At 51.4% G+C, this 26632-nt stretch overlaps 2 protein-coding genes across 6 annotated transcripts in view; one reads left to right on the top strand and one right to left on the bottom strand.

The window, feature by feature from the left end:
- The first annotated feature begins 690 nt into the window (after nt 1–690).
- NLRC3 (NLR family CARD domain containing 3) lies at nt 691–17556 on the top strand. The gene is given in 16 exon segments (XM_069870022.1): nt 691–705; nt 763–1006; nt 7045–7164; nt 7989–8249; nt 9234–10977; nt 11236–11495; nt 11570–11675; nt 11777–11860; nt 12755–12838; nt 13643–13726; nt 14249–14332; nt 14437–14520; nt 14792–14875; nt 15164–15247; nt 15365–15448; nt 16167–17556. Coding segments are annotated over 14 exon segments (3141 nt in total). The 5' UTR covers nt 691–705; nt 763–1006; nt 7045–7157; the 3' UTR covers nt 16258–17556.
- Nucleotides 17557–19373: 1817 nt separating this feature from the next.
- The window catches only part of CLUAP1 (clusterin associated protein 1), a 75334-nt gene continuing 68075 nt past the window's right edge, over nt 19374–26632 (bottom strand). For 2 of the 5 annotated variants that reach the window (XM_069870221.1, XM_069870218.1), the window contains exons 11-13: nt 24535–24590; nt 22290–22337; nt 19374–19869 (exon numbers count right to left, since the gene is read on the bottom strand). In XM_069870221.1, coding sequence (XP_069726322.1) covers nt 19717–19869; nt 22290–22337; nt 24535–24590 — 257 coding nt within the window. In that variant the 3' untranslated portion in view covers nt 19374–19716. The remainder of the gene's footprint in view (nt 19870–22289; nt 22338–24534; nt 24591–26632) is intronic. The other 3 variants (XM_069870223.1, XM_069870222.1, XM_069870219.1) reach the window with 2 other exon arrangements.

Below are 26632 nucleotides of genomic sequence, written 5' to 3'. Positions count from 1 at the left end.
GGGAGACTTGCCTCCCTCCATCTGCTGGCCATGCTTCTTTTTTGTGATGAAGCCCAGGAGGAGTGCCGTGTGTGGCCTAGTGAAGGGCAGAGCTGCTGCTACAGCAGCTTCTTCCATGGTATCTCCCCAGAATTTCTTGCTACTGTGGGGGTTATGAAGAAAAAGCCCTCAGCTCTCCCAGGTTGGGGTGAGCTCATGGTTTTGCTCCAAGGGAATTTGGTGTAATTTGGATATTGATCAAGCTGGTTTTGTGGCTGTCCCAGGAGAAGGCAGCCATGGCTGGGAAATCAGCCATGCTCCAAGCATCCCTCCAGGACAGACCCTGTGCCACTGCTGTGGAGGTCACAGAACTACAGACTTGTTTGGTTGGAAAAGACCTTTGAGGTCATCAAACCCAACAGTCCCTGTCCACCACTGAATCAGATCCCTGAGCACCTCATCTGCCTATCTGTTAAACCTCTCCAGGGATGAGGACTGCACCACTGCCCTGGGCAGCCTCTGCCAGGGTCCCATAGCCTATGGGCTGTTACCATGCTCTGCTGGTTTTTGGTTGATAACTCATGTCGATTTGCATAGGTGCTGACAGGAAGGAAGATTGAGCAAGACATGCGGTGCAGGAAGGGGTGAGGAGAGAATTGAAAGAGAAAAAAAGCCACCGGACTGGAAACAGTGGTGGCAACTGGCTGGGGAACACACCTTCTCCAGGTGCTGCACCAAGCATTGCCCTCGCCACCAGCTCCCATCATCTCCACTGATCTCCAGGGGCTGCACCAAGCATTGCCCTGGCCACCAGCTCCCATCATCTCCACTGATCTCCAGGGGCTGCCAACCAGAGGAACTTCCATTTTGTACCTTGAACTTGAGCATTCAGGCAAGCAGGAAGCAAAGCTCTGGAGATAAAGGGCTGAGCACAGCACAGAGGGGCTGCATCCTCCCATCACGAGGCGGATGACCTCTCTGCTCCCGTGCTCCCATGCAGACCTGGGGAAGGAAGCACAAGGCCGAGGTAAGGTTTTAGTGGGGCTGGGTTTACTTTGAAGGGCCACAGGGAGAAGGGGAGGCATCACTTGGCCCTCCTGCACAGGATGAGCAGCTGCAGCCCCCTTGCTGCAATGGCCACCTGGAATGGAGTCATTGGACCAACACGTGGCAGGGCCAGGAGCTGTTGATCCCTGGGATGGGATGATGTGACCAACTGCAGCTGGCAGAGCAGGCTGGCACAGCATGGCCACGGCCACTGGTGCCGGCAGGAGCAGGTGCAACTGGTGCACAACCCTGAGCTATGGGACCTCCTGTGGGACCCGGCCCTTGTCACAAATCCCATCCCTTTGTCTGCTACCACCTGCCCAGGCTTGAATGCAGCCACAGCCAGGCTGCCCTGTCCACACAAAGCCTCTGTCTTGTGCAGAATCAGCTTTTGACTCCATGTTAATGTAATTTACTGAGTTCATTCCACTTCAAAACCACCAAAAAAATCTCCAACAGGTACCACAAATAGAAAAGGATGAGATGAGGGACATACTTGCCCGTGGCATGGTGTAAAACCACACCAAAGAGCGAGGCAGAGTCCTCGTAGGTCAGTGGCCTAAGACTGAGGGACCTTGAAACCAGAGCTACATCCCTGTGTCTCCCTTTGTGAAATGGGCTCAGCACATCTTACTGGAGGTCTGCAAAGCAACACCAAGGTCTGCAAAGCTGCAGCTGGTACCTTCTTCAGCCCTTTGCACTGTCCCCAACACTGTGTAGGACCCAGAGGCACATGGAGAAGGTCAAGGTGATGGAGGTCAGCAGGGGCCATGTGACCATGCCCAGTGGCTTTGCACCCGGCCGCCCATGTGGGCAGGCAGCCCAGGACATGCTGGACTGTATCAATGCATTACATTTAATCCTGCTGTTATTTAAACACTATAAGGTCATTAGGGGTACTACGTATACTGTAGGTAAGATATACATGCAGATATACGAGGAGAGGACCAGCAGAGCACTGGCTGGGTGCTGTCACCTACTGAGACGTCACCAGTGCCTGGGGTTTGGCTGCTGCATGTAAGGGTTACCTGAGGCCAAATCTTTAGGGCAGAGCTCAGCACAAATCATGTCCATGTTGCATGGAAGTTTCTTTCCAGAGAACTCATGGCTGCCTTTGGCCCTCCGAAGCTTCAGAGGGATGCTCTGCAATCCCCAGAAAGCCAGGGCTGACTCCGGGTATCAAACCCTGTCAAGGTGCCAGGGCGGGTACCGCTCAGCATCCCTGAGCTCTGCATCCCTGCTGAGGCCAGGGGCTGGGGCTGGCATCAGTGATGGAGGCAGGCTAGCAGCAGATCCTTCCCAATTTTCATGCTGATGTCCTGAGACCCTGTAGCAGAGAAAGGCAGAAACTGTTTGCAGGGAGAGGATCTGCTTTTCAATCAATCAGCTTTATGCATGTCCCTGGTAGCGTCCTGGGGACACAATCAGCTCAGTAAATTCCTCATTTTGCAGGTTGCGAGGTGTAGCAGTAACCTGCAAGGGACCTTCTCACTGAACTTTGCTTTGGTTTTATCTGTTTGAAATTACCTGTAAGTTGATCTTTGATTTTTCTTGGTGAGATTTGGAGTTGGAACAGCTGGCATTCAGCCTAGGGATCCCTCACGGCTCCTTGCCTCCACAACTTCCTGTTCACCTCCCACTGTGTCTGGGCACTGTTATTCTGACTGAGGCTTTGCATGCACAATATGAGTACAGTCCTGGGTCAGATTTGGGACCTCTCACTCCAAGAGAGACCTTGAGGGGCTTGAGCACATCCAGAGAAGGGAACGGAGCTGTGGAAAGGTCTAGAGAACAGCGGTTGTGAGAGCGGCTGAGGGAGGGCCCTGGGGCTGTTTACCCTGGAGAAGAGGAGGCTGAGGGGAGACCTCATTGCTCTCTGCAGCTCCTGGAAAGGAGGTTGGAGCGAGGTGGGTGCTGGGCTCTGCTCCCAAGTGACAAGTGATGGGATGAGAGGAAATGGCTTCAAGTTGCACCAGGGGAGGTTTAGATTAGATATTAGGAAACATTTCTTCACTGACAGAGTGGTGAAGCCCTGGCAGAGGCTGCCCAGGGCAGTGGGGGAGTCTCCATCCCTGAAGGGGTTCAACAAACATGTAGACATAGCACTTTGGGACATGGTTTAGCAGGCACGGTGGGGTTTGGCTTATGATTGGACTGGATGAGCTTAAGAGGTCTTTTTCAACCTTAATGATTCTATAATTTGGGGAAAAACATCCCAAACTGGTAGGAGTTGGGTTTGGCACAGGGGGGTCACTTATGTTTGCAATAAAGATTGCTAGCATTAAACCCAGGCCAAAATAAATAAGCCTGCATCTTAAAGTCACACATAAACATAGATAAGTGAGTTATCTGCAAATCAGCAAGTTCCATAATTGGGTGTAATGCAGAAGATACTTCATCGCTTCACTTAATTAACATAAGTGAATTAATGTGGAATCTTTCCGATTCTGCCAAAAGGTGGCAGCCTGTATCCTGGCTTCGGGATCTGTTCAGTTCATCAGTCCATGGGGAATGGCTGAAGATGTTGACTTGGCAAATGCTTCTGTGTTCAGCTTGCTGTCCTCAAAAACGGGATCAGTTCAGGGTGGATGTGTGGCAAGAGGAATATCTAAAAGCCCTGGGGGTGTGGTGGTAAAGGAGCATGAGATTCGCCAGAGGAAACCCAGCATGCCACGAAGTGGTGGGAAGGTCTCATGGGTCTGGTTTCTCTCCATTCCCATGTCTGGGGGAGGGAGAGCAGCGGTGAGATTGGTGCTGTGCTGCTGGGGCTTGAGCTGCACTGAGACACATCATCCCAAACTGGAGACCTCTGAGGAACCGGCTGCATGGACAAACCCCATGGTGATGGGACAGGGAGAAGGCAACAGCTGGGCTGAGGGATTTTGCATGTTTGGCAGCACAGACTGTGCTGGAGTGGACATTTCTCTGCTCCTTCAGGTGCCTGGTTAATTATGCAATTATTAGTTCTTATAAGAAGCTTTAAATGTATCTAAACACTACACAGCAATCCATTCTCTGATGCTTTCCATATACGGGTCTCTGCAGCCATCCAGGAGCTCTGGCCCATCTAGACTCAACACCCATCACCCCTGTTTCCAGGCCACCACAGCAACTCATGTTCCCAAAGCTCTGCCTGAGGTGGCACTGCCCATGGATCTGCCCATGAGTCCCCACATGGTGACAACCACAGCTGAGTGTTACAGCCCAATGTGGCCATGATGCTGCTGGCAGCGGCTGTGACAGCTCCTGACATGAAATGGTCCCAAATCCTCCACAGATTCCCAAAGCACAGGGCAATGGATCTGTTAAGAAGGGACCGGCTTCTGTATGGAAACCAAAACCAAACCACCTCCTGACAGGTGGAAGACCTGAGAGGCCAGGTAGAGCAGAAAGGCAGTAAATATAAGTTATCTCCAGCCACTTTGGTGCTGAGGCCATCCTGGGACCGTTCCTTCATCTCAGACCTCCTGGCATGTTGGACTTCCATGAATAAAAGTTCATGTACATGATTAGAACCAGAGATGAGCAGAAGCAGCACTGTCTGGGTCCATGTTTTCCAGTGTTGATTCCAGGCAGTCTGGATCTTGGAGTGGGACATATGGTGATAGAAACTGCAGTGGTTATTTGGTAGAGGGCTGTCCCTGTGCATGGTCAGGGACCTTCCAGCACAGTGGTTGTGCCTCCCAGGCACTGATGGGTTTCAGGCACAGACCTTCTGCTAACAGGCATGGTGGAATGTGGAGATGGTGGGACATCACATTGAAGCTGCTAGGACACATCAGCGTTGGCTGGACATCCTCACATGGGAGGATTTTCCCCTGCACTGGGTTTCTTGATCACACCAGGCAAAAGAAGTGCTAATGCCAAGTTCTTGCCAACAACATCTCCCTGAGGATCGCAGACTCCATTCATCAGTTCTCCAGCCCTCCAGCTTCTTATCCCAGTGCCCCTAGGGATGCAGGCAGCAAGGCAGGGCAGACACAAACCATCCCTGGATCACTGCTTCTCCGGCTGCCAGTAGGGCAGGGACAAGCATTTGTCCCTGCTTAATCCTGCCCAAGGGACAGCTGCAAACCCAGTGCTGAGCTCTGTGCACACAGGGTGGATGTGGACACTGCTTTCCAGTCTCAGGCACAGGGGAGTGTGGCACTTCCAGAAGACAATTCATTCTGGTAGCCTTGGGATGAGCTGGACCACATCCACCACATCCTCCACCCTCCAGACAGCTCAGGTAAGAGTAGATCATGCCTTTTGCTCTCCTAGCATGCAGCCTCCAGCATCACTGGGTGGACCTAGAGCTGCACCTGGAACTTATCTACTGGAAGCAGAAAAGAACTCCAGCCACTGCATTGTTTCTTTTGCTCCTTTATGTCTTCTGCTGCTTTATTCTCCCAGTCAGATGACTTTGCATGAGCTGTCCTACGGCTGCTGGGTTCCAGCAGCAGGATCACACTTTGGGGTAGCACCAAGGGGCACGATCAAAATAATCTCAGGTGTTAAAACAGGGTTTGCCTCATCAAAGGGCTTTTTCCTGCCTGCTCGTTGCAGAGGAACGGCTGCAGGAAACATTGCTGCAAGAGCAAAACCCTTGCATTTTGACTGTTTTCTTGGTGACCTGGCAAAGATGGGAGACCCAGGGACTGCTATTTGCAAAGACTTGATTGAACTTTCCAGGCCAGTTAGAGACAAGAAGACATCAAAGGGTGAAAATTTCAATGTGAATGCTCACTGAGCTCCTTAATTCATGGAATCTTAATTGACCAAGACACTGCCTCGAGGGTGAAGAGCAAGCAAGCTGCTGCCACAGCCCTGCTGCTCCCTGTACGGAGAACAGGGCTTTGCTGCAGGGTGACTATCACTGCCGGGGACAACATGGACCTCTGTGACTTCTGAAACTAGAGGTGGGCAGCTGAGGAAGAGTAGGAGGATCCACATTTCCCTCCTGGAGTGTAAGGCTGTGGGTTTAGACTCAGCCACAACAGCTGCCCCCAGCCCTAGGAAGGCTTGTCCAAGCCCTGTGTGAAACCATCTGGGCAGGTGGGGATGTGCTGGCTCCTCATCACCCAGCACCCCTGAAACACACCACTCTGTAGGATGTGCTGTGAAGGGTGAGAGATCCAGCCAGTGGGGTCTGGGAGGGACTCCTCATCACCCAAACAGCTGGGCTGCTGCTGGTGGAAGAAGCAAACCTCAGCACAAATCTCCTGGCAGGAGTACGAAGAGAAGAGTCTGCCCCTGGGGCTGAGGTGTTCCTGCCTGGACACTGCCAGCTCCTGGAGATGGCTTCGGAGGTGGTGGAGAGGCCATAGCATGGTGTCATCTGCTACCAGAGGCAAAGCTGGGAGCACTCTCAAGAGTGAAGGCATTTTCCTCTCCACCTCTGCTCTACAAGCAATAGGACTCAATGAGCACGTGCATCTAAAACACAAACACCAAACCCTCAGGGTGGTTTGGTGGCAGCTGAGGGGGAGGGAGCAGGTAGATGCTGTTATCTGGGTGAAGATCCACCAATGCTGCTAAAAGTGTAGAACCTACTGAGCTATGCAACAGGATGTGGTGTTGGCCATGCTCAGCAAGCCCTGACAGAGGATCTTGATGGTGGTGTGGTGGGCTTGAAACTGAAACAAGCCCTTCATTGCTCTGCGTGCTACCCCACAACTTCCTTCACAACACAGAGAAGGAAAATGTGCAAGCAGAGGCAGTGGTGGCACTTGGGTACTCACCTGGTGGCCCATGGATGGCATGGGAGAACCCTCAGGGCAATTGAGGCAATCACTCTGCCCAAGACAGGCTCCAGCCCGAGCAGTGGTGGTGGTGAAGGCAGCATGTTTGTAGCACATGAGGTCTAGGCAAAGATGTGTGACAGTCATGGCCCTGCCAGGTCTACAGCACCGGGGACTCTGGTCTTAGCCAAAAGCTGACAAACGAACCCTTGGCTCAGCTACAGTCAGCACCTTGTTAGCTCAAGGTGGGTTCCCTCCCATGTCACTCCTGATGCTTTTCTTCTTCTTCCACCAGGAATATGGATAAAGGCTGAGGAGCCTCAACTGATGCTGTGAGCTGGCCAGAAGGACGCAGGGCCAACACAGCACTCCTCGCCCAGGGATCACCCATGTCACAGGAGGCTTCTGATGGAAGGTGAGTCGTGGCTGGACAGCTGGAGATCCACCATCGTGGTGGAGCTTCGAGTTCAAAAATGGAAAAAGGTGGAGCACCAAGGTATGAGGGTTGACCGTGGTTTCTAGTCCAAGTGCTTGGGGGCTGCTGTGCTGGTACAGGGGGGACACTGTATCTGAAGATAAATGATCTTGCTCAGACTTTTATGTTTGCATGGGCTTGGTTTCCAGAAGGAAGTGTCATTTCATGACTGTGTTATTTGCTTTTGAAACAAAGAAACCTACATTTAATAGTGTAATGTAACCATTAAGGCAGGTACACTTTATTCAGCGCTGGAGAAGACTCGGGACTGGTCCTCAGAGTGCTTCTACCAATCAGTGATTTCAGAGAACTTTATATACACAGAATTGTTTTCATATCCATATTTTCCCCAAAATGACAATTACACTTCATTCCTGGAACCTCATTGCATATCCAGGATGGGGGTGAGATCAATCCCGCCCGGAGTCATTAAGGTGTGGCCAGGGTTGTTATCATTATCTTGGTTGTTAATCTGGTTTCTAACATATTGCAGTTGACATTCCATCCCACCATTTACAAATCACCATTTCACTTTCTTTGACTCCAATTTCAATAGCTGCTGCCTTGACCAAGCAGCCCACCACAGCTTTGGGATGGCATGATTTTAAGGAGGACTTTGGCAGGTCACTCTGGAGGGGTCTAGTTTACCCCTTGCTATTTTCAGAGGCAGATGGGGTATTCCTCTGCTGCCTTTCCTCATCACCCCTGCACAACATGCCCAGCGCTAGTTCTAGTCCCAACTCTCCTGCTCTCCTCTCCTGCAGAGGCTTGGATCAAATGCTACTGCAAGCAGCTGGTGAGGTCCATCTCACCACAGTTCCTGGAGATCATCTGCTACCTGCGGAGGCTGGACCTCCTCATGGCAGAGGAGGCCAGCTGGGTGCAGAAAGCGAGCTCCCTGCCCGAGCAGGTGAGGGCAGTGGTGGACGTCCTGGCTGGCAAGGGCAGCTATGCCTCCCAGTCCCTGCAGACCTCCATCGAGACCACCAACTTCCAGCTCTACCTTCATAAACTGTCTATGGTAGGCAGTCCACTGTGGACCACATGAAGGTGTCCTGGCTATGGGAGCTTGCTGTAGCACCCCAAGATGTGCTGGGCAGTGTTGGCAGCTCTGATGGGAGTGTCCATGCAAGTGATGGTGTCACATCAGGGTCTCTGTTGGGGAAAGACACAGCCAGGGGGTGACAGGGGCTCTCTGCCAGGTCTGAGGGACCTTCCTCCAGGCTGCCCAGCAACTGTGCTGGGAATGGGGAGAGGGCAGAAAGAAAACAGCTGGGCATTCCTGACCCTATCCATTGGTGGCTGCCCAAACTTCAGTCTCTCCTTGCAGCTCTCTTGCCAGAAAAGGTTTCCTTGGCTCCCTCCTGGTTGGAAGGCTCCAGCCTTGGCTGGTGTCTGCTGTGAATCTCAGCACCATCCTGAGCTTATCCATCTTTTGCTGGAGGGTTTCAATACAGTGTACAAGGGGCCATGGTACCTGAGGCAGCCTAGCAGGACAGGTCCAGTGATGGTCACCAGGTTCATTCAAGAGTCCAGCTCATCATGCAAGTCCATGGCGATGAGGCAGGACTGATGTCAAGTCAAGAAGTCAATCCAGAGGTCAGGATCAGGTCCAGCGAGGGCAAACAGGTTCAGACACGGTCTAGTGGTCACTGGGCAAGTGCACAGCAATGAAGTCCAACATCAAGGTCCAGATCAACAAGGTCCACAGCTAGCACAGGCACGACGATGCTGTACTCAAGTGTTCCTACAACACTGCTTAGGTAGGGGCTGAAGGCCCAGTGCTGAGCCTAAATGGCCTGCTGGAGAAGGTGGGTGAGGTTCAAGGCCATTTAAGTTTATGAGTGTCCTGTGGGCCCTGGCACACCCCTTCCTGCTGGACATAAGGGCTTCATGAGGTTGCTCCTCTGCATCTGCATGGCAGAAGTGAAGCTGCATCTCTCATTTACAGTTGTGGCTACCATCCTCCTTCACACACACACACACCCATTTCATTTCTCTCTGTGCAGAACCCATGGTGCAGAAGAACCTGGAGAGCCTCCAAAGCTACTATGGGAATGGCTTGGAGACAGGTCTCCTGCAGCAACTCACAAACCTGCTGCTGGTAGAAGGCTTGACCAATATCCAGCAGAAGGAGCATGACATCCTGCAGATTGAAGCCACCAAAGGCCTATGAAATGTATCCAAGAGCATCCCTCTAGAGAAGCTCTTCCTGCCTCTTTCCAAGGTCACCATCCCACCTCGGATCTCTGTCACCATCGGAGTGGCTGGGATTGGCAAAAGCACACTGGTGAAGCTGTTTGTCTATACCTGGGCAAAGGGGGAGATCAAGAGGGACATCATCTTTGTGTTGCCCCTCTCTTTCCGGGAACTCAACACCTATGAGAAGCTCTCTGCTGAGAGGCTCATCTCTTTGGCGTTCCCTCACATCACTGAACCAAACTGCATCTCAGTGGGAGCCACCAGGACCCTGCTGATTCTCGACAGCTTAGACGAGTTCAAGACGCCTTTGGATTTTTCCAACACAGTAGTATGTACTGATCCCAAAACAGAGATCCAAGTGGACAACCTAATCACCAACATCATACGTGGCAACCTGCTGCAGGAGGTTTCTGTCTGGGTGACGTCACAGCCAACAGCAGCCAGCCAAATTCCCAGTGGGCTTGTTGACCGAATGACAGAAATACGAGGGTTTGGAGCTGCAGAGATGAAGGACTTTTTGGATCAGATGTTCCTTGACAACAGAGACCTATCTGGCCAAGTCCTGCACCACATCAGGGCTAACAGATCGTTACATGTCCTATGCACTGTTCCTGGCTTTTGCTGGATTTCTGTCTCCTCAGTTGGTCATTACCTAAAAAATAGCACTCATCAACCCCAAGAAACAACTCCTGTCCCCAAAACCCTATCAGAAATCTACTCCTACTATTTTAAAATGGCTCTGAGCAGCGACCGGCTGGAAAAGCCAAGAGAAACCCTCAGGACTGAGCAGGCTGTGAACAACAGCAAGAAGATCATGGGCAGCCTGGGCAGACTGGCCTTCTATGGCCTGCTCAAAAAGAAATATGTGTTCTATGAGCAGGACATGAAGGCATACAGCATTGACCTTTCCTTGCTACAGAGCAGCTTGTGCAGTCGCCTCCTGCTCAGAGAAGAGAAGCAGTCCTTCACGGCCTATTTCTTCTCCCACTTGACCATCCAGGAGTTTCTAGCTGCTGTTTATTATTACATGGCTGCCAAGAGAGCAATATTCGACCTCTTCGCAGAGAGTGGGATGTCCTGGCCCAAGTTGGGTTTCCTCAGTCACTTCAAGAGTGCTGTTCAGAGGTCACTGCAGGCAGAGGACAGACAACTGGACATCTTTGTGTGTTTTCTCTCTGCGCTCCTCTCCCCGCAGGTGAACAAGCTGTTCTCTGGGTGGCTGCTGGTGAAGGATGAGCATAACAGCTTCAGGAGCCAAGCGATCAGCTTCCTCCAGGGCTGCTTGAACACTGACTATGTCATCTCCTGGCAGACAGTCAACACCATGCACTGCCTGTATGAAATTCAGCACATGGAGATTGCAAAGACAGTGGAAGACTCAATGAAGACCGAGAGCTTGGCTGAGATGCTCACCCCCATGAACTGCTCTGTCCTGGCTTATCTCCTGCAGGTATCCGACACCTGCATGGAGGAGACAAACCTCTCCAGCTGCCTCAGCTACGATATCTGTAAAAGCCTCCTCTCCCAGCTCCTCTTCTGCCACAACCTCAGGTGAGTCCTGGTTGGATTGCACTGGGAGAAGCAAGCAGGGGTGCTGGGCTGTGACTCAAAATCTTGGATGTCGATGGTGACATGGGCCCACCAACACTGTCCATCAGCAAAGAGCTGCCCTGGGGATGGCACTGGTTAAGCTCTTCTTCTGTGCTTGAGGTTTTCCACCTGTAATGGGCAGATGTCACAGAAGGGTAGTTCTTTCTCCACTTTATTCTCCAAAAACTTGCTTGTGCTCCTTCCTGGTGTTTTCTCCAGGCTGGACAATAACCAGTTCAAGGACAACATGATGGAGCTGTTAGGCAGTGTGCTGAGTGTGAAGGACTGCTAGAAGGTAGAAGGTTGAGGTAGAAGTTGAAAGTTGAGGTTGAAGTTGAGGTCCAGGTCCGTCCTTCATGGAGGAGCTCAAAGGGTGCTGGTGCATAGAAAAGAGGCATCTCCTCTGGGAAACGAGGGAGGAGGGAGCCCTGCGCAGGGATGCTCAGGGGCCAAATGCCCTTTTCACACCATGGACAGGGGCAAGCAAACACTAGGGCAAGTGACCACCACCCTGCATGGCCTCTTGCCCCACTGTGGTGGCTGCCATGCACAGCTTTGCTCCTCTCTCCCTGCAGCCTGCAGCACAATGTCATCAAGGAGGATGGTGCCACCTTTCTGGCTGAGGCCCTGTTGACCAACCACAGGCTGACAACCCTGCAGTGAGTGATCGGGACCTGCTGTCCCCCTCCCAGCCACCCAGAGGTGCCACTGATGGGGACGTGGGTCCAGATATTCATGGGTGCCTTCCTCACCTTTGCAGCCTGCAGAAAAACACCATCGGAGCCCACGGTGCCAGGAAAATAGCAGAGGCACTGAAGCAGAACTGCAGCCTGAAGGAGCTGACGTAAGAGCACCATGAGGTGGAGGGATGGTGATGCCACAATTGCTGGGCAGGAGCTCTGGGCCGTCTAACACAGGCAGGACAGGTCTTGCTAGCTCTATCCAAAGGGGTTGATGTGGGTGAAGGGGGCAATGGACCCCAATGCTGTTTTTGGAGTGACCCTGCTGAGATGATCTCCATATCGCTGTGGATACAGGGAGCCACATAAAGAACTGAGAAGCCAAGTCTTCCCTCCAGCAAAGGTGAGTGGCAGGTTTCCAGGCCCTGTAGATGCATTAAAAGTTATTTCAGCTCAAACCCAAGGGCAGAGGTGTGTGTAGGTTGGAAATGAGCCTGCAGCAAGTTCATGCTTATTGCTGGAGCACGGAATCATAGAATCACTAGTTTGGAAAAGACTTTTGAGATCATCAAGCCCAACCGTACCTGACCACCACTAAATCATATCCCTAAGCACTTCATCTGCCAGTCTCTTAAACCCCTCCAGGGATGGGGACTCAACCACCTCCCTGGGCAGCCTCTGCCAGGGCTCGAGAACCCTTTTGGTGAGGAAATTCTTCCTAACATCCAATCTGAACCTGCCCTGGTGCAGCTTGAGGCCAGTCCCTCTTGTCCTATTGCCTGTCACTTGGGTGAAGAGACCAGCACCCAGATCTCTACAACCTCCATTCAGGTAGTTGTGGGCAGTGATAAGGTCTCCCATCAGCCTCCTCTTCGCTAGGCTAAACAACCTCAGGTCCCTCAGCCGCTCCTCAAAAGATTTGTTCTCTAGCCCCTCCACCAGCCTTGTTGCAAAAGAAAGAGCAGAAAGAGCTCAGGGAAGATGAACCCTTTGCTGGTGGATCTAAGCGGGGTGCAGTTCAGCTGCTGGTAACACCTGCTCTTCCTCTCGTGTCTTAGACTCTCTGGCAACTCTGTAGGAGACAACGGCTCAGTTGCCTTGGCTGAAGCTCTGAAGGTGAACCACAGCCTGCAAAGCCTCGAGTAAGTCCCGCACTCTGTGCCTGGTCTCCTGCTGGCCCAGCAGTGCCCAGGACAGCTTCCTCCCTCCACCAGCATCTTCCATCCTCTCCAGAGCCCCTCCCCTGCTCTCAGAGCCCCTCATACCACCCCAGATCCTTCCCACATCTCTCCCACTCCATGTCTCCTGGAGCAGCATGGGGCCATGCGTGCTTCATGCAGGCCAAAGCACCATGCAGCAGTTCTAGGCAATGCTGGCAGCAGCTAGGCTCGTCCTGTCTTCACCAAGGGAGCACTGGAGAAGTTAATCCTCAACCCAGATGATGATTTTTTTCCCTGCTTTTGGAGGATACTGGCAGCTTTGGGCATTACTCTCTCTCAAATGTGATGTAGGTTGGCTAATGAGGAAGGAAAGAGGCAGGGACCCAGCAGAGTCAGGGTGGGATGGTGCAACCTTCATCCCTGTTGGGGGTGGCAGCCAGAGAGGACCATTCCTCCTGGCTGGCTTGAACAGAGGGCTGATGGCTCCTGGGGCAGGCTGCCCCAGTAGCAGCCAGCCTAGGACAGGGCTGCTCGGAAGTGCAGCCAGCCCCATCACCTCAGCTTGGTGTCGCTGGTGCTGCCGTGGTGAGCAGGAGATGCTGACCCTGGCCTGATGCTCCCAAAGTTGGTCCTTTAGCCTCAGGTTCTCCCCATTTCCCATGTCTGGGAGATGCCTGTTTCTCATTGAAATGGGCAAATGGGCACTTTTCACCCCAAACACAACCCTGCAGCCCACCTGTGATGCCAAGACTAGCCCAGCCTCACACCTTCCCCTGTTTGTTTCAGTCTCCAGAGCAACTCCATCAGCAGCACTGGGGTCACTGCACTGACAGCAGCTCTCTGCTCCAACAAAGGACTCCTCAGCCTCAAGTAAGTGACAGTCCCTCTGGCCACCCTGGCTAAAAGGTGCTGCTGGGACATGGAACGTGAGAACATCTGGTGTCTGGTTGTTTCCACAAGTCTTCTGGGATACTGAAAGCAGCCTCAGACCCTCCTCTGGCCATGAGCGTTTTCTCCCCTTGAGACAGCGTTGGTCCAGCTGTGTCTGGCAATGAACAATGGCAGCAGGGATGGGAGGCTGGGAAAAAGCCCCAGCGGCATCAGTGCTCACAGCTGGAGGTACGCACACAGAATAGAGATGTAGGGCACGGAGATGCAGGGAATGGAGAAGCACATGCTGATTAAGATGCAGGGTATGGGGATGCTGATGGGGATGCAGATACTGATGGAGATACGGGGAATGGAGATGCAGATGCTGATGGAGATGCAGGGAATGGAGATGCAGATGCTGATGAAGTCAGACAGATTACCCCTTGCAACAGATGGTCTCAGCCCCAGAGCGAGGAGGGCTGTGAGGGAACCACTCCTCCCCAGCCCCATGTCTTTACCCAGCCTGTGGGGGAACTCCATCAGCAAGGAGGGGGGCCCTGCCATCGCCTGTGCCCTGCGGAACAACAGCACCCTCAGGAAGCTGGAGTAAGTCTCACGGGCCACAGAAGGGCACCCACACTGCTGCGCAGTGTCACTGGATTTGTCCCAAACTCTGTGTGTGACCTGTGTCCTCTGTCCCCTGCTTCTAGCTTAGCAGCAAACCTGCTGTACGACGAAGGCGGCAAGGCCATCGCTTTAGCCATGAAAGAGAACTGGGTGCTCACGTCCCTCCAGTGAGTTTCCCCTTGGACCTGGATGGTTTTAAAGTCCCCTGCATGGTTGCAGGGCAAGGACACCGCTCCTGAGCCTCAGCCCCTTCAGGCTGTGAGAGGTCACCCTTCCAAGGGAGGTGGGCTCTGCCATCCCAGAAGGACCCACAAAGTTGCACATGGGTCACCTCGCAGCCTCCACCACACTGGATGTTAGTGGGTTGGTGCTGAGCCTGCAGGCATCGGGGTGTCCTCGCAGCCCTGAAATTCACCTCCCATTCCCTCCTGTTTGCAGCTTGCAGTGGAACTTTACCCAGGCAAAATCTGCCACGGCCCTGGCACAAGCGCTCCAGTCCAACAGCAGCCTGGCCAGCCTTGAGTAAATGGGGACCTAGGTGGGCAGGTCCTGGACAGTGTCTCCCTACAGAGACCTGCCCAAGGTCTCTGCCTTCATGCTGCTCCAGTGGTGATGGCTTTGCGTGCTGCCTCCTCCATGGGCTCCAGTCCATCCCATGTCCCCATCACATGGCCCCCGCTGGGGATGCTGTGAGTGCACAGTCGCCCTGGGCCACTCCCAAACCATTTGGGAAAGCCCAGTACACCGTTCCCCATGCTCGCTGCTCATGCCCCTGCTCCCCAGGGCAGATACAGTACTTGCATGGCTTAGCTTGCAGGAGAATGCTATCGGAGATGAGGGAATGGCTGCCCTCTCTGCTGCGCTGAGGGTAAACACAACCCTGGCAGATCTCCAGTGAGTATCCAGGCTGCAGGGGGAGACCTGGCATCACAGCCTGTCTAATTAGCTTCTCAAATTAGCACACCATGGCCACCTCAGGACACGTGCTGAAGGGTTCCTGCTCTCTTGCAGCCTGCAGGCAGCTTCAGTTGGTGCAGCTGGTGCCCAAGCCCTGGCAGAAGCTTTGAAGGTCAACAGGAGCCTGCAGATCCTGGAGTAAGTGTTTGGTAGGTCCACCAAGTGCCCATGGCTGCAACACTGCTCCCTGGGGGTGTCCAAGACCTGGGTCCTTAGCTCAGCACCGCTTCCTCCTTTGCATGGTGTCCTACTGGACTTGGCTTGCCTGTCCCTTGACTCGCTGGTGTGGAGCTACCTCTCCCACCTCCTCATCTCAATGACCTGGATGAAGGCATCGAGTGCACCCTTAGCAAGTTTGCGGACGACACTAAGCTGGGTGGAAGTGTTGATCTGCTGGAGGGCAGGGAGGCTCTGCAAAGGGATCTGAACAGGCTGGACCGCTGGGCTGAGTCCAATGGCATGAAGTTTAACAAGGCCAAATGCCAGGTCCTGCACTTGGGGCACAACAACCCTGAGCAGCTACAGACTAGGAGAAGTCTGTCTAGAAAGCTGCCTGGAGGAGAGGGACCTGGGGGTGTTGGTTGACAGCCAACTGAATATGAGCCAGCAGTGTGCCCAGGTGGCCAAGAAGGCCAATGGCATCTTGGCTTGTATCTCCAGCTTCTCACCTGGCTGCCTCTGGGCACTCAGACCCAGAGTCCTTGTGACCAGGGTCCCAGTGAGAGCTCCTGGATGGTGCGGGGAGGGTGTAGATGGTGCTGAATGCTGGTACAAAGCTGGGGAACATCTTAATACCCATCAAGAATCCTGTTCTGCCTCATGTCAAGGCCTGAACTCCTCTTCTCTTTGCTGCCAGCCTGCAGGGGAACTGCATTGGCCAGTCAGGAGCCAAGATGATCACCGACGCTATCCGGACAAACTCACCCAACTGCATTGTGGATGTGTGAGGGTGCCTGGCCACAGCAAGGTGGCTCAGTGGGTCCCTTCGGCCAGTGTGCCTCCACAGGGAGCTGCTCAGCCCTTTGCCCACTTGCAAAAGGTAGGAGAACTGGGGCAAGGAGAGCTCTAGAGCTCCCTGGCACTGCCCAGGAGGGCCTGGGGCCTCTGCATCAGCACTGCAGGAGGGTCAAGACTCACTAATGCTGAAAGCCAGGTGGTGCGTGAGCACAACCCTGTTCATCCTGGCACTGAGGGAGCTTCAAGGAATGGGTGAAAAGCAAATGGAGGGAGGAGGGGGCAGATCCCACACGCCAGCCCTTGGGTTTGTGGGTGACTTACCTGCCACCACCAGTGGCAGTGACCTCCTTCTGTGATCTCCATGGTGCTGCCTGAGACCAGGTGCATCCTGACTGCCCCAGAGCTGTGTTCTCCTTCCAGCCTGAGTCGCTGTGAGCAAACATCGCAGCACCTCAGCCTGAGATCCACGGCTCTGCTCCTAGTGCCAACTCTTCTCCATCCAGCTTTGGCAGGGATCCTTGGAAAACTGGGTGAAACATGGGCAGGATTCACAGCAGCCCGTTACCTCCTGGCTCCAGCACAGTCCTGCAGGCTCCCCTTGATATCCCTGAGGGAGATGACATGTTTACCACCTCCTTGCTCAGATGAAAGCAGCTCTTTGGACCGAGGCACTTCAGAGCAGGGGCCGAGGCTGTGAGAGCAACCTGTGTGTTTGCCATGCCCTCAGGAACAGGCAGGGGTTGGCCAGGTGCAACTGAGGTGTTTGTCAATGCTGTTCTCTATTAAAGCCTCTCAGAAGAGTCAGGCATCCCAAGGCATGGGAGTTGAACCATCTAGAAAGACCTGTTCATGAGAACAGGAAGAGTGGGAGGGTGTTTGCAAGAGGAACAGCACTGCATGAGGCCAGACCATCTCCAGCCCAAACATTAGGTGCTACACCAGGACTGCCTTATCACTAAATCCTGCCTCTCGTGTACAGGCTGGACTTGTTGGATCTTCTGCTGCAGTCATCAGTGACAAGCTGTGCCTCCTTGGGATGCGTCTTCCTGATGTCCCAGCAGCAGGCAGGGTCCCCCCTTAGCGGGTCACCTTTCAGGCAGGCAGCTGCTCAGAGCAGTAGTGCCAGGTGATGCCTTCACATGTGTGGTGAGACCTAGTGACTCTCCAGAAGGTGTCAGGTTTTCAGGTGGACTATAAGCCAGACTACACAACCCCCAGAGTCCCCTACAGCCACTGCCCTCTCTGCCCCAGCCAGAGCCTGCCCTGAGCCACATTGTGGCTGCAGTTGAGGCAGCGACTACTTCAGGGACCTCCAGAGAAATGCCAGGCTGAGCTGCATGATAGCTGTGTGATTACTTGGAAATAAATCAGTTCCTAGTTGAGAAGATGCCTTGTGCTGTCTACCTCTCTTCGTTGTGGACCATTACATGTGGCGTTCGCAGTGCATTGTGCTCCACTGCCTTGGCTGGAGACTCCACACCCTGTCCTGGTGTAACAGGATGGCTCCTGGCTTTTCTGTGAGGTGTCAGGTGCTGGCGTGTGCTCTCCACAGTGACGCTGCATGACTTAAATCCTATCTCTTTCTCCACTACATCCGAGCAGACTGAGCATCGGGTCCAGCTCTGCCTACAGCCTGCGCCTAACACTGAGCTGAAATGTTACCTGAAACACCAACAGAGAGCACGATCAACAACTCTGGGCCAGCTCCCATGCCCTGCAGCTTCAGGAAACAGGATGTTAACAACAGTTTGAACTACATTTACTTGATCTGTCTGCATATGCACATACCTCGCTATACACAAACACTTCTTAGCTGGCACTAAGGGTGGCTGCTAACAGCACTGCTGTTCAAGCCCAGTACAAGAAGCTGTGATTCAAAGCATGGTTCTCCTAAAGCCTGGCCGCTGTGCTGTCAGGCCCGGTGGCACTGCTGCCTGATGAGGCTCCAGCTCTCTGCACTCAGGGTATTAAGTCAGCTTTCCATCTCAGACTACTGTATAGGAAATAACATAGATAATTGTAACTCTAACTGCAGCCCAGACTTGGAGACTGAGCCCAGTCTCGTGGGAATTGGCACTCAGGGGTCAGATATCTCAGGACATGGAGAGAAGCAGGATGGAATCCCTGTGTACCATGGATAAAGGTCCTAAACAAACAGGTCCTAAACCCAGGACATTGTCATCCCCTGGGATGAGAGCACAGGCGCCTTCCCACTGGCTGTGGCAGGACCACCCTAACAGCTTTGCAGCTGTTTTTCAGTTTTAACAGCTTTTTTTCTATTACCAAGAACACCATCTCTGTGTCTGATGGCTTAGAAGCAAGCTACAAAATGCCAATTAACTTTATAGTGCACGAGGAAGTGTCTGTCAGCCAGCTCAGCTCGAACCTGCACCACTGTGTGCATTTCAGCACCCACATATGCCCCAATACTACACAAAAACTGCACTCTATTTACCTGTAAACTCTAGTCCCACCTTGACATTGGCACTTTGCCAATGTAAAGGAAAAGGGAGGGTGGGAAAACAGGCTAGGCTCTTGTCTGCCCTGATGAAAACACATCAAAATGATCCCTTCCAATCAAGCATTGATTTCTGCTCCCTTGAAGACAAATTGTGATGCTAAAAGCAGAGCTGAAAGAAAAGAGGCAACACACTGAAACGCCACCTTTGCCTTCACCTGACAACAGCTGATGGCAGCAGGATAATTTCCTGAACAAAAGCCCAGCTCTTGGCCCATTTTAGTGCCTAAATCTCAGTCTTCCCCAGAAGTATCAGTATAATTAATAGGCTAATTTCATGTGGATGTAGTTACAGGGCTGTCTCACAGGGTTGCTCTAAGAATGCTCAAGCACAGCCCACTGAAGTCCAAGAACAATCCCCACTGCTGCAGCTGAAATACTACGAGATGGAGCACTGAAGGTGCTGTTTCAGGATCCTTCCACTCGTTTCCCACTCCTTTAGCACCACTGATGCTGCTCTCTGTGGAGGCAAGCCCTGGATTAAGTAAGATATGTTTAGGATAAATAGATTTCAGCCAGGTTGGAAATTATTTTAAGTGTGTTCCCAGAGCAGCTTTTCATCTAGTTTTATTAAGCTAAAAAAAATTTGTTTGGACATGATAAAATGGAGGGCAATCAAGCGCACACTGCTCACTGGCGTGCAACTTTTGGCACTGCAGAGCATGAGGGCCAGTTCTAACACAATCATGGAAATAACCATGCTCCACACTACTGGGATTCTCATTATGCTCATGTTCAACTGCTCATGCTTTGAGCTTGCCTAGTCACAAGACTAGGAATCCAAGTTTAATTTTCAGGTTTAATGAACATTATTTACCAACTCCTGAATTCATGCTGACAAGTGCTTTTCAAACAGCAGGATATTAGCTTCTGGACTGCATGTTCTCCAAAGTTTATATTTTCAGATGCCTCCTGGCCTGCTACTAAAGGGTCAAAAGTCATTATCACTTTCCGCTAGTGGCTCTGGCTTCCTTGCTCGGTGACTGGATTTCCTCGAGGAGATTTCCATGCTGTCATCTTCCATATCATCCTCCTCCTCATCTTCATCATCATCCAGGTCAATCTCACTATCTCCCAAGTCGTCCTGCAGGAAAGCAAACTGAATTGATGTTTTCAAATGGCAAGGCATTTCTGCCAACTCAAAATCCAGGGATAGCCCTGCTGGGTGACGTTAAGTTGCTTCCTTCCCTGTACTCTGCACAATCACACACCTGGGGGCTATGAGGCTCTTTGTCTGGATGGATGCACATTTGGACACACTCTGGGAAACAGCAGCTGATTCTGCAAGAAATTTTTGTTCCAGCTCAGGCTGCTATGCTGCTGGCCTTCCAAAATAATGACAAGCCAGAGCTCAGCTGCCTCTGACAGCCCACATGGCTTTCAGCAGCAGTTTCACAGAATCACAGAATCACTACGTTGGAAAAGACCCACAGGATCATCCAGTCCAATCATTCCCATCAATCACTAAACCATGTCCTTCAACACCTCATCCACCTCTATTTTAAACACCTCCAGGGAAGGTGACTCAACCACCTCCCTGGGCAGCCTCTGCCAGGGCCCAATAACCCTTTCCGTGAAATTTTTTTTTCTGATGTCCAGGTTGAACTTCCCCTGGCACAGCTTGAGGACATTCCCTCTTGTCTTGTCACTTGGGAGAAGAGGCCAGCTCCCTCCTCTCTACAACCTCCTTTCAGGGAGTTGTAGAGAGCAATAAAGTCTCCCCTCAGCCTCCTCTTCTCCAGGCTAAACAACCCCAGCTCTCTCAGCCGCTCCTCATAAGACTTGTTCTCCAGACCCCTCACCAGCTTTGTTGCTCTTCTCTGGACTCGCTCCAGAGCCTCAACATCCTTCTTGTGGTGAGGGGCACAGAACTGAACACAGGATTCAAGGAGTAGTCTCACCAGTGCCGAGTACAGAGGGAGAATAACCTCCCTGGACCTGCTGGTCACACCGTTTCTGATACAAGCCAAGATGCCATTGGCCTTCTTGGCCACCTGGGCCACTGCTGGCTCATGTTCAGCCGCTGTCAACCAACACCCCCAGGTCCTTCTCCTCCAGGCAGCTTTCCAGCCAGACTTCTCCTGCCTTCATCCAGGTCATTGATAAAGACATTGAACAGGGCTGGACTCAGCACTGAGCCCTGGGGACACCACTTGTAACTGGCCTCCAGCTGGAGTTAACTCCTTTTACTACCACTCTCTGGGCCCGGACATCCAACCAGTTTTCCACCCAGGAGAGTGTGTGCCTGTCCAGTCCAGAGGCTGACAGTTTCTGAAGCAGAATGCTGTGAGGAACTGTGTCAAAGGCTTTACTGAAGTCCAAGTAAAGCCAAGTAAAACCAATACTTGAATACTTTTAAAAACATCCTGCCTTACACTGAGCTACATTTCACCTTTGAGTGGAGTTCTTTGGTATGCTGTCCACAGAAAAAAGGGTTTAATGCTCCAAAGCTAATATTAACAAGTTAGGCAATAGTTTTGTGAAAAGTATTTCAAAGTTAAGAAATTAAGCAAAGAAGTGGCTGATTAACAGTTTTGTGACTGCTGTGTATGTTGAATTAAACCAGCTTATCACTTCTCTCCCCCTTTTGAAACATTAATGCCTTTCCCACATCTGCATGCCATGCTGACTTACGAGTCTAGCAGAAAGGCAGTGTTCCACAGATAATCTTCCCTATATATCACCTACCCTTGCAAACACTTGTACTCTATCAAACAAGGATCTGGGAGCATTAATCGTCAAGGCACACCGTCTTCTGTTCTTACAGGGTGCACTTCCTACAACTCAGATATTGCAAACCTGGACATTACCAAAACCAGCACAGCACGAGAACACTCAGGGTTTCCTTTGCTTAAATGTCTATTTTCAGAAAATGAATAAGCATCAGCACTGCAAAGAAACGTATTTAAGAAAATAATTGAAAAGAAAATAATTTAAAGACTTATTGGCAGTGTTTCAGGATGTTAACTCCATTTACCACCACTCTCTGGGCCCGGCCAGCCAACTAGTTTTCCACCAAGCCTGTCCAGTCCAGAAGCTGACAGTCTCTGAAGCAGAATGCTATGAGAAACTGCGTCAAAGGCTTTACTGAAGTCCAAGATGATTACATCCCCAGCCTTTCCCTTGTCCAGTAGGTGAGTCACCTTGTCATAGAAGGCCTTTCATGAACCCATGTTGACTGGGCCTGATTTCCCGGCACTGAGGTCAGACTGACAGGCCTGTAGTTCCCTGGGTCCTCCCTCTGACCCTTCTTGTAGATGGGCACATCAGCCAGCCTCCAGTCAAGTGGAACTTTGCTCACACTTTGCTAGAGAGTGGCTGCTCCATTCAATTTATTGCAAACCTCTTTCTGCACTTTATGGGGCTGACAAAAATGAATCCCCTGACTTCTGCTGAATGTGGTATTAAAAACCTTGCAGGGTGTTTAACTTTAAAGTGATACCTATTGCAAGCCTGAAGAATCAAGGAAGAGTGGAAAAAATTAACCACAGGAGAGTAACCCACCTTGGTGGTGCTCTTGTGTGTGCCTGGCCATGCTGGGGCTGATCTCTTCTTGGAGAACCAGAATGGAAAGAACGGGAGAGGCAGAGCAGGGAAAAAAAAGTACAACAAAAAAGAAAACAGAAAATAACTGGAATGGGAGCAGGGAAGAAGGCAGCAAAGACAGGTACAGCTCAGGTATCACATGCCACACTAGCAAGCAACAGAGGCTGGGCATCCAACTGCTGTCACTCCTTCTGGACTCCACAACCCAATTAATTCTTTGAGGGGTTCAAACCAGCCCCATTAGTTTCCCTCCCTGATCTCTGAGACACAGATGCTGACAAAGGTCCCTAAGCAAGCCTCTCCACCCTGTTGCCTGCTGAGCTGCTGCATTAAGAGGTAGAGCCATGAGACAACTGAAGTGGTTGCAGCTGAGGGCAATACGAAGCTGAAAGCCTTAGCTTCCCACACCTGGATATCCTGGGGCTGTGCCAGCTGGGAGACACAGGAGAAAGATGTTAACAGGAAAGTCCAAAGGGAAAAGAAATAGCAGGGAATGGCTATCCAAAGCTGGCAAAAACACAGTCAAGGACAATAAGGCTGCACAACTAAGGTCAAACCATCACCTCCAGCACTGGCACTCCCGACCCTACCCAGAAATGGGTCTGAATGCCAGGGGCATAAATCATTCCCCAGAAGGCAACAAACAGCCTTAACCACATCCAGTCTGGCAGAAACAAAGAGAAGAGCATGATCTGCAAGTACCTTTCCAGAGAAAAGGTGAGGATGGGCAAGAAGAAGGGCAACTTGTCCCTCTTTAGCAAGAGATTTAACTCCCTTATCACTAATAGTGCCTCCAGGCCTCTGCAATGAACACTTCATTGTAGTGGTATTTTCTCTCTTCTGGCCCTGCCTGCAGGAAAAATAGTCTGCCCAGGGCTTTGCGTGGCTCAGCTATCAGTGTCAGACAGCCCTGGCAAATGGCTTTTGTATGTGGTAGCAAATACTGAGTTTCCTACTATTCTTACAACCCATAGAGGTGCATTCCGCCATCCGCTCCCTCTCATTTTAAACCTTCTCCCCAGGGCCCTGGAGCCATGGTAGCTCACGACTTTCCAGTAACCTCCACTTCCTGATCCAAACCAGGCAGCTCTCACAGAGCCTGGTGTCTGTAACGGGCTTTTGTGAAGGGATTCCTCAGAAGGCAAATTCTTTGTTTCAGAGAGGCTTAATTTCTATGCCGCGAAGGCAGCAAAAGGCAGGACAGTACTGAGGGAGAAGGATAATGCCCCAACAGCACAGGGCTTCTTGCTGGGCCCAGAGAAAATACCTGAGCTCCTCGCATGCCCTCCTCAGATAGACAGGGAGTACTGGCTGGGGAGGCTGCTGCACAGGGAGGCAGGAAGGCTACATCTACGCTGGGAAAGTATTTGAATCTGTTCACAATTATCATGATTTTTAACTGTTTGTACTACTTCCTAGCATGCCTTTGACCTGAGCTAACTAGCGCTTTCCAAAACAATATTCCAGCATCACCTGGGGCACAGGACATTTCCACACTGCTGCTGGTTGGCAGACTGGATGTAAGCATCTTTTTGAGGTGGTAGGGAGAGCTTACTGTATGGATACAAACCCTATCACAACTGGCTTTAGCTTCCTAATGCAGATACGGCACTTAGAGGAGTGCCCAGAGGCACAGAAAGATTGCCCATACACCAAAGGAGCTGCCTATTCACCAGGCTCGTCAGAACAAGTGCCTGTGCGGCTAGCCGGTGTCCACTTGCCACAGGACAGCTTTATCTGCAAGGTAGGACCTCCACGTGCAGAGCTCACAGCTCAGCTCTCAGCCCCACCCCATCAGCTGGAAGACTAATGCCATGGGTGACAGGCCATTTAGAGGGCTCCAAGGAATGTGATTTTAGAGCAATGCAGGCAATTTAGACCCACATACCTAACTCCTGCTACACTGCACTGATCCCTTCTGCCCAGCAGCTCAATAGAACAGCATTCCCTGTCTGCGTGCTGCTGGTTACACATTGCCGGCTGTGGTGAAAGCACAGGGCAGCGCACAGAGAGTCCAAGAGCAAAAGAAAAATAGGAAAATGTGATGAGCAGATGCGAGAGCAGTCAGCTGGCGGGAAGGAGGGAAAAAGCCAGCATGGGGCAAGAAGATTCAGCAGCTAGAAGGTGTTTCTTGAGCTGAGGAGAGGGTTGTCATTCTGCCACCGTCAAAGAAGCTCTACAGGCACAAGGTTTGGGTACTTACCTCTTCCTCTGTGTCTCCACCCTGCATTGCTCCCACGATCCGAGCGTCCGCTCTTCCTGCAGGAGCAAAGAGAATCACCATGAAGTCTGGCTCATGGTTAACACCAAGGGAGACTGAAAGATGAAGTTTGGGGTTTACCTTTCAGAAGATTAACCAAATTGCAGTGACAGGATGAGATCCCAATGCATGCAAAGTCACCCCTCTTGTTAAGCCTCAGAGCTCAGGAGAAGGTAGAGGAGGGTAAGGCTGAGAGCAGTTCCAATTTCCTGAGCTACCTTATGCGAGTGTGACAAGAGGACGATTACACATTAAGAAACAGCAAATCCTGTCTGAAAACAAGAAACCACTTTTGTATTTTTTTTACTGTGAGGGTGGTCAAACACTGGAACAGGGCTGCCAAGAGAAGCTATGGAGTTGTCAGACATGGAGATATTAAAACCCCAGCTGGATGTAGTCCAATCCTGTTTGAGCAGAGGGGCTGCACTAGGTGATCCCAAGAGGTCCTTTCCAACCTAAACAGTTCTGTAAACTGGCATATTCCTTCCCCTGCTGTGGTGCACAGAGGACAAAAGCCCATCCCTTCCACGTGGCAACTCTTCTGTCCTTCAGAGAGCTCTCTATGCCCGGATCCTTTCCTGACATAAGGAAGAATTTCTTGAGATAAGGAAGAATTTCTTCATCATGAGAGTGGTGAGGCACTGCCACAGGTTGCCCAGGGAAGTTGTAGCTGCGCCATCCCTGGAGGTGTTCAAGGCCAGTTTGGCTGGGGCCTTGTGCAGCCTGATCCAGTGGGAGGTGTCCCTGCCCATGACAGGGGGTTGGAACTAGAAGACCTTTAAGGTCCCTTCCAACACAAACTATTCTATTATTCTATGATGTCGCAGCAGGGGCTGACATCCCACGGGAATCCGAGGCAGAGCCAAGGTAAACCTCAATCTCTTGTTGAGAATTCAACGTGCAAGTCTGAAGAAGCAGGTGGAGATCTCGGGGCTATAGGGAATTCACTGAAAAGGTAGAACACATTTGTGCCTGGCTTTGTTACTTGTAGCTACTAGTGTGGTCTCCTTTGCTAGAAGGGAGCCCAGAAGGTGTTGGGAATGGGCACAACCGAGCTGTGACTGGGGAAATCCTGCACATGGGCTGAGTGGGTGACTCAGCCCTGCTTTTTCACAGCCACCAGGAATCACTCAGCGCCAACCAGATGCCTGTTTAACAGTCCTGCTGTGTCCATCATATTTCACCATTTGTTTATCTGCTGTCATCACCAGGTTTCTCTACACCAAATATGGATTTTTTTTCCCATCTAGACAATACCCATTTGATTTTTTTAGCCTGAAAACAAAGCAGCTGTAACATACACCCTGTCAAACCTCTTCCAATGTACAAAAGCAGATACGTCCCTTTTGTCCCCTTTGCAGACTGATTTGGGTTAGTCATAGCAAAAACCTGCCTAACTCATCCAGAAGTCACCAAAGAACCTTTGCTGTGTCAATGCAGATAATTCAAAGGATCTTATGCCTTTACATGAAAAACAATGTCCTCTGTCTATCTGGTCACTGACAAGACAGGCAGTGAAGAAGGAATTACAAGAAGATTCCTAGACAGAAGCTCTCTCTTCAACTTTAGAGACTTTTGCTCTAATACATGCTAAACTATGCAAATTTGAAAATGATTACAACTGACATCGCTACACGGCAATGGAACCACATTTTTGCCCAGCCTACAGATGACTCCAAGAGTTTAACTGCAATTTTGCTATATAGAAGACTCAGCATAAAGTATGGTCTAGTTCCAATCCTGCCATAGCAGGGGGACTGGAACTAGATGATCTTTAAGGACCCTTCTGACCCAAACTGTTCTATGATTCTATTAGATAAGGAATTATTTCCCCAAAGGAGAAAGCAGCAGGGACCTCCTAAAATTTATTGGTAAGACAAAGCTGAGAGACATCCTGAATATAAAAGAGAATCAAGTTATCACGTAAGGAGAGCTGATGAAATAGGACAGTTCAGAACTGCCAAGGGAAGAGCTTAGAGAATGCTAACAGAAGGTCTGCAAGATGCTGCTTTTCCATCAGTGGACATAGCAAGGACATCTT

Source organism: Phaenicophaeus curvirostris, chromosome 16, assembly GCF_032191515.1.
Source record: "Phaenicophaeus curvirostris isolate KB17595 chromosome 16, BPBGC_Pcur_1.0, whole genome shotgun sequence".
Taxonomy (NCBI): Eukaryota; Metazoa; Chordata; class Aves; order Cuculiformes; family Cuculidae; genus Phaenicophaeus; species Phaenicophaeus curvirostris.
The sequence above is the reverse complement of the archived record's forward strand: the minus strand, read 5'-3'. Positions and strand labels throughout refer to the sequence as shown.